The sequence below is a fragment of the Vombatus ursinus genome, unplaced genomic scaffold, assembly GCF_900497805.2.
Source record: "Vombatus ursinus unplaced genomic scaffold, bare-nosed wombat genome assembly UNPS02008996.1, whole genome shotgun sequence".
In the NCBI taxonomy this organism is placed as follows: domain Eukaryota; kingdom Metazoa; phylum Chordata; class Mammalia; order Diprotodontia; family Vombatidae; genus Vombatus; species Vombatus ursinus.
Window position 1 is genome coordinate 1,081,763 of NW_020948774.1, and position 6,451 is coordinate 1,088,213.

Below are 6,451 nucleotides of genomic sequence, written 5' to 3' on the forward strand. Positions count from 1 at the left end.
TACATTCTGGAGGGCCTGGATCAGTTTGGGGGAATGGTCCAAATACTGACTCAATGTTGGGGATGAGCCTGGGCAGATCACTTAATTTCTCTGGGCCTCGGTTGCCTCACTTGTAAAACAAGGGGGTTGGATTGGATGACTTCTAGTTTCATGAGGGCTGGAATGGGATATATGATGTATATAACATGCTGTGAAGTTAGTGACTGTGCCCAAGGTGGTGTGTGCACACATGGGTCGGTACCTCAGGCCAGCCAAAGCTGGCAAGTCTTTGAGAGGTGTCCCTGGGTATACTGCAGCCTGTGTGATCTGCAGTAAAGTGGGAGGGATTCAGAATTCTCTAAGTGTGTCTAGGGAGGGGATGGAGAACAGGGAAACCACGCCAGGAGTGGGTTTGCTGTCTAACAGAGAAAATTCTTCATAAGACACTCTGGAAATGTGATTATTAGTACTAGTACCAGCTGGTATCGCAATGGGGAGACCTCAATGTGAAGCTGACATTCAAAATCCCAAGGGAAAGAAGAGCCCAGACTTTCTTTGTCTTCCCTGAGACCCCAGAGACTAGGAGCTCATTGGAAAGGGGGAAGGGAGACAGGTGTTGGCCCTGGCGCTGTCCTCTGAAGTTGATGTAAGGATCCCAGGGGACCAGGCCTCAGGGTCCCTTAGCAAAGTAGGCATTGGAGAAACGAGGTCTCCAGCCAGGTGAAGGAGCAGGTTAGGGAGAAAAGGGAGACAAGAGAGGTAGGGAAAAGAAAGCTGTGGATGGGATGGATTGAGGAAACTGGACAGGTCAGGGAGACACTTGGGCCAGTGGAATGTACAGAGCTGACTTGTCCAGCCCTGGCCCTGGTTCTGGCCACACCCCTCTTCTCTGCAGGCTCTGTTCCTCTCAGGGATTGCCCATTTTTTCTCTCCCAGGAATTCTTTTTTTTTTGTTTTTTATTGTTTTTTTTTTAATTTTAAAGGCAGTTGGGGTTAAGTGACTTGGCCAGGGTCACACAGCTAGTAAGCATCAAGTATTTGGTCTGAGGTCAGACTTGAACTCAGGTCCTCCTGACTTAAGAGCCAGTGCTCTATCCACTGTGCCACCTAGCTGCCCCTCTCCCAGGAATTCTGACAGGTTCAGTTTTCCCTGTCCTCCTCCCTCCTCCCCCTTCGCTTCCGACTCTAATTTCATTCTCTTCTCAGGCTGTGTCCTTTATCCTCAGGTCACCTTGATGAGCCAAGGGGGATTCTGGGAGGCTACAGCCCCTCAGAGCTCTCTAAGCTCAACACAGAAAGTGGGGTAAGATCACTCCTAGAGGATAATGGGGCCTATTCCTGTGGGAGAGCCATCTGTGGGTGAACTTTGGCTATGTATATTTCTCCTGGGAACAGAGGAAGGGAGTAGTAATGACCTGAAACCCTGAACGTTGTGATGATGGCCATCATAGGAAGGCCAGGCAGCCTTCCCAGAATTTGTCTGACTTGCTTTAGAAAGACTATCTTATTGCCTTTCAGGGCATGGAATGTGAGACACAGAGCAGGTGGGCATTGAATGTCAAGAAACCAGAGAAAGACGAATCTCGGACAGAATTTTTATGTGGGAGATGGGGGAAGGGGGAAGTTATGATCATGCATTGTGTGCTGCAGTCAGAAGAGGAGGGGATGGTATCCCCACCACCACCACCACCACCACTCCACCCCACCCCAGGGAGATACCCAGGCTCCTTCCCTGCGTCTGCTTCTTTCCTGGGAGGTGCTGGAGGTGGTTCATCCAGGTAGATGGGAGTCAGTACTCCCACAGAGTGGCACAGGCAAGGGAATCTCCATCAGCCTTCAACATGCCTGACGAGGCTCCCCGCAGGTATTTGCCGTTTTTGCCTCTGATGGCCACTCGACCCCGCTCCCGAAACTCAAAGAAGAAATCTTCTGACCTCTCTCCATCACTGCATACGTTGCCATTGCTGGCTATGTACCAGAACTTACCGCCTCTGCCTGAGGGTGGAGTGGGGGTCAAGGGGGTCAGAATGGGTCAGATCTTAGGGGTTCCCACCCCTGCTTCTGTCCCATTTCCTCCCTTCTCCTCCCTCCGGACTTTATCCTTCCTTTCTCTCTCCTCCCAGTCTGGCTCCTCTCATCTCCACCTCCGTCAAATTGCCTTCTCCTTCTGAACACTGCTGACCCAGTGGGATGGGACTGGAGCTGTCTGGGGTTAGAAAGTCTATGCATGGTGACATTAAGGACGATGAGACTCTTCCTGTGAACTCCAGGTGCACAGTCCTCCATTGCCCCTCTCAGCCCCATCACATTCCTCATTATCTCTGGTGCTCAGTGCAGTGGCTTTTGTGGGGTGGAGGTGGGGGACAAAAGGTTGTGTGATTCCTTTCTGTGGCAGGAGGGGGGCCAGCCCTTTCCTACCAGGCCCTGAGCAAGTAGATCATTCACAGCTGGGTCACCAAGAGTGAGATTAGGTTCTGTCCATTTCTGTCTCAGCCCCAGCCCCTTTTCCAATCCTAGGTTTTATCCCTATCTCTATCCATATCAGGGGTGGAAGCAGTAACTTTACATTAACAAAAATCCCAGAAATAGTTATGAGAAGGAAACTAATGCCCTCTCTGTTTCCTCCTACCAACGTCACTGGCTGGGTAAGTTTTCCTTCAGCCGTTGGTGGTTCTGATTTGAAGCTACATCATATTTGGCTGGCCAGATGCTTATAGACAGCTCGTTCAGCCAGTGACGGGTGATGCAGGACCAGTAGGTGTGTCCTTTATTTCCCATTCCTTTTCCACTGATACAGCACAAGAGAAAAAGCATGGCGTGGGGTGGGGGGAAGAGCAACTGTCTCACTGTGATTCTCTAAGAATGCCAGAGCAAAAGTAGATCCAACAGCAGATTCCTCAGACTGCTACTCCACCTCTCCCTCACCATCTTGTGCAGGCCAGAATGGGGAATAGGGGTGGGGATAGGGGTGGGAGTGGAGAGGCGGGGAGACTCCTGGCTAACACCAAACCCGCAGTGTGGCCTCAATCCCCGTTCTGATCCCTACCCCTGCTCCCCACCCCAAAGCTATACCTCGGATCTGGTAGGCGCCGTCGCTGAAACTGATGTGGAAGACGTCATAGACGGATCGATTTGTGTCGAGCAGATTGGAGTTTCGATGGTGGCAGACAAAACCATCGTTGCCCCTTAACACCAAGATGGGTCGGTTGATAAGTTTGATGATAAATTCTTCATCCTCACCTGGGCCAAGGAGAGGAGGACTGCTGTGGGGATGGGGATGTCTTACCTTGCACCCCCCTTTACACTTACCTGTCCTTATGTGTGTGTGTGTGTGTGTGTGTGTTGGGGAGGGTTCACCTTGTAAGCCCACTTTGGTGAGGTGTGTGCCTTGGTGGAGGTTAGTAGGGAAGGGAAGGGGAAAGGAGTAAGCATTTATAAAGTGCCTACTATATGCCAGGCACTATACTAAATGCTTTACAAAGATTATCTCACTTGATGCTCACAACAACCCTGGGAAGTAAGTGCTGTTATTATTCTGCATGTACAGTTGAAGAACCTGAAGTAAATTGAGGTTAAGTGACTTGCCCAGGATCACACAATTCGTAAGTGCTTGAGGCTGGATTTGAACTCTTGACTTCAGGCCTGGCACTCTATCCACTGCACCACTTAGCTGCCTCTAGATTAGTAGGTAGGGGATAGAACACCAACCCTGAAGTCAGGAGGACCTGAGCTCAAATCCGGCCTCAGACACATAACACTTACTAGCTGTGTGACCCTAGGCAAGTCACTTAACCCCATTGCCTAGCCAAAAATAAAAAAATAAAATAGATTAGTAGGTAGGGGCTCTTTTCTTCTCTCCTGCCCACCCTCCTCCCTATCATCTATCATTGCTTGAATGACGAGCTAGGCATTGCTAGGGACTTTAAAATCTGCAGGCTTTCAGGCTCCTCCCTGGACATCCTGACCTGGCAGGCACTCACCGATGAAGTCACTGATGGCCGCTAGATGCCCATTCTTCTTTGTGCAGATGTAGCGCCCGTTGCTTGCCTTGAGCGCTATTCTTCGGCCGCGCCATTCGATCTCAAACATGGTTTTGGCAGCACTAGGGAGGGGGAGAAGAGGAAGACAGTTGGTGGCATTGGGGAGGGGGTCTGATAATCGTTTGCCTGCCCCACCACCCACCTAGTCCTCCTTTGCCTGGGGCCATGCAGCAGGTCTGTTTCATCCCAGGAAAATCAGAGCAGGTCCAGGGCTAGCCCAGAGGTTTGAAATCACTATATCAGGTGGAGATGGGAGAATGCCTCCCTAAATTGAGGGTTCTTAACCTTGTTTGTGTCACGGTTCCCTTTGGCAGTCTGGCAAAGCCTATGGATATCATAGAATATAATCTTAAAATTCACAAAATAATATAAGGAATACAAAGGAAACCAATCATGTTGAAGTAGTTATCAAAATAGATAAAGACCCCAGGTTAAGAACTTTTGCCCTAACCTTGTGAGTGGAGCTGTCCCCTCTCAGGTCTCTTTCCCCTACTCTTTCTCTCAGATCATAGCTCTGGACTCTGGAATCAAGTCCATTTTCCTTATTCCCTTTGGATTCAACAACCTTACCTCAAAGGGAAAGTAGAAGAGAAGTCTCTGTCTACCCTCACCTGTGGTGTCAACCCCAGCCATCTACCCTTCTCCAAGCTCCTCATACCCCTTGGAATTGCCTTCACCTGGCCCCCCAGAGTTGCTATTTCTTCCCTAGGTTGAGGTACCATCCTCCCTTCTACCTTACTTTCTAGGTAATGCCTTGGGACAGAGAACACTGCCTCACCACTGGGTGGGGCCTACCTAGCAGAGGATTCAGAAGAAAAGGGAGAAGTGGCTATTTAGGTCCTATGGATGCTACTGCTGAAGGTGACAGTGGATACGAGTAATTTGATGAGGGTGAGGCTGGCGTAAGTGAGAGTGATAATTGTAGTTGAGATGGTAGTGGTGAGTTTGATGGTGGTATGATGGTGATGGTTGTAGTGGTGATGGCAATGGTGGTGGTGATGGTGACAGAGATGACAGTGATTGGGTGATGTTCATTTGGAGGTAATCTTGGTGACTGTGATAATAGAGGTAGTGATACTAATATGGCTGGCAGTGATCAGGTAGCAGTGTTAGCATGGAAGATGATAGTGAAGAAGATGGTAGTGGTGAGGGTGACAAAATTGTCCCCTTCCTCACAAGGCAGTTTCTTCCTTCACAACATCTCCTGAACACTTCTCTCCACCCTCATCTCCTCTTACCTAGATTATTGCAACAGCCTCCTAACTGGTCTCCCCAACTCAAGTCTCTGTCTATCCAACTCCATTCTACACATTTAATTTAATTTTCCTTAAGCATAGATTGGACCATGTCACTTCCCTATCCAAACAACTCCAGGGACTTCCTATTGCCTGTAGGATAAAATATAATTTTCTCTGTCTAGCTTTTTTTTTTTTTGGTGAGGCAATCAAGGTTGCCCAAGGTCACACAGCTAGAAAGTGTCAAGCTTCTGAGGCCAGATTTGAATTCAGGGTCCTCCTGACTCCAGGGCTAGTACTCTATCCACTGTACCACCTAACTGTGTCTTAAAGGAAGAAAAGGACTGTGTGAGGTGGAGATGAGGAAGGAGAACATTCCAGGCTTGAGACACAGTCATTATAGAGGCACAGAGATCAGAGATGGATTGTTGAATGTGAGGAAGAAAGAGAAGACCAAATTGGCTAGGTCTCTGAGTGCTGGAGGGGAATGATGTCCAATGGGGCTGGAAAGGTAGACTGAGGGAAGATTTTGAAGGGCTTTGAAGGCCTTAGACACTTACTAGCTGTGTGACCCTGGGCAAGTCACTTAACCCCAACTGCCTTAAAAAAAGATACAGCTCAAGTACCATCTTCTGCCTCAAGCCTTTTCTGATCCTCCTAACTGCTAACGCCTCTCCTCCCAAACAGCCTCGTGCATCTAACTACTGTGTATGTGTTTGTATTTGTTTACTTTATGTTGTATGCATACATGCATATATATTCACATAGGTCTATATATTGTTATATATACTTTTTGTCTCCCTCATTAGAATGTCAGCTCTTTGAATAGGGATTGTTGTATTCTATGTACTTGTATCCTCAGCACCTAGGACAGTACTTGGCACAAAGTAGACATTTAAACACTTGTTGATTGATGAATTGCTTGAGGTAACCCTTCTTGCAATGGCCTGTACCTGATTCTCACCCTCTCCTGCTTCTCCAGGAGATCACCTCCCAATTATCACTGCTCTCCTGGAATTTTTTATCTCTCCCTAGCTACAGCTCCCTTTCCTACTGCCTGCAAACACATCTAAATTTCCTTCATCCTGAAAAAACTCCATGGGCTCTACCATCTCCTTGAGCTATAATCCCAGATCTTCTTCTTCCTCCTCCTCTTCTTCTTCTTCTTCTTCTTCTTCTTCTTCTTCTTCTTCTTCT

At 48.4% G+C, this 6,451-nt stretch overlaps 1 protein-coding gene across 1 annotated transcript in view; it reads right to left on the minus strand.

The window, feature by feature from the left end:
* Nucleotides 1–1,721: 1,721 nt before the first annotated feature.
* Nucleotides 1,722–6,451, minus strand: part of FSCN2 (fascin actin-bundling protein 2, retinal) — an 18,911-nt gene continuing 14,181 nt past the window's right edge. The window contains exons 3-5 of the mRNA XM_027850046.1: nucleotides 3,960–4,081; nucleotides 3,052–3,219; nucleotides 1,722–1,974 (exon numbers count right to left, since the gene is read on the minus strand). Coding sequence (XP_027705847.1) covers nucleotides 1,769–1,974; nucleotides 3,052–3,219; nucleotides 3,960–4,081 — 496 coding nt within the window. The 3' untranslated portion in view covers nucleotides 1,722–1,768. The remainder of the gene's footprint in view (nucleotides 1,975–3,051; nucleotides 3,220–3,959; nucleotides 4,082–6,451) is intronic.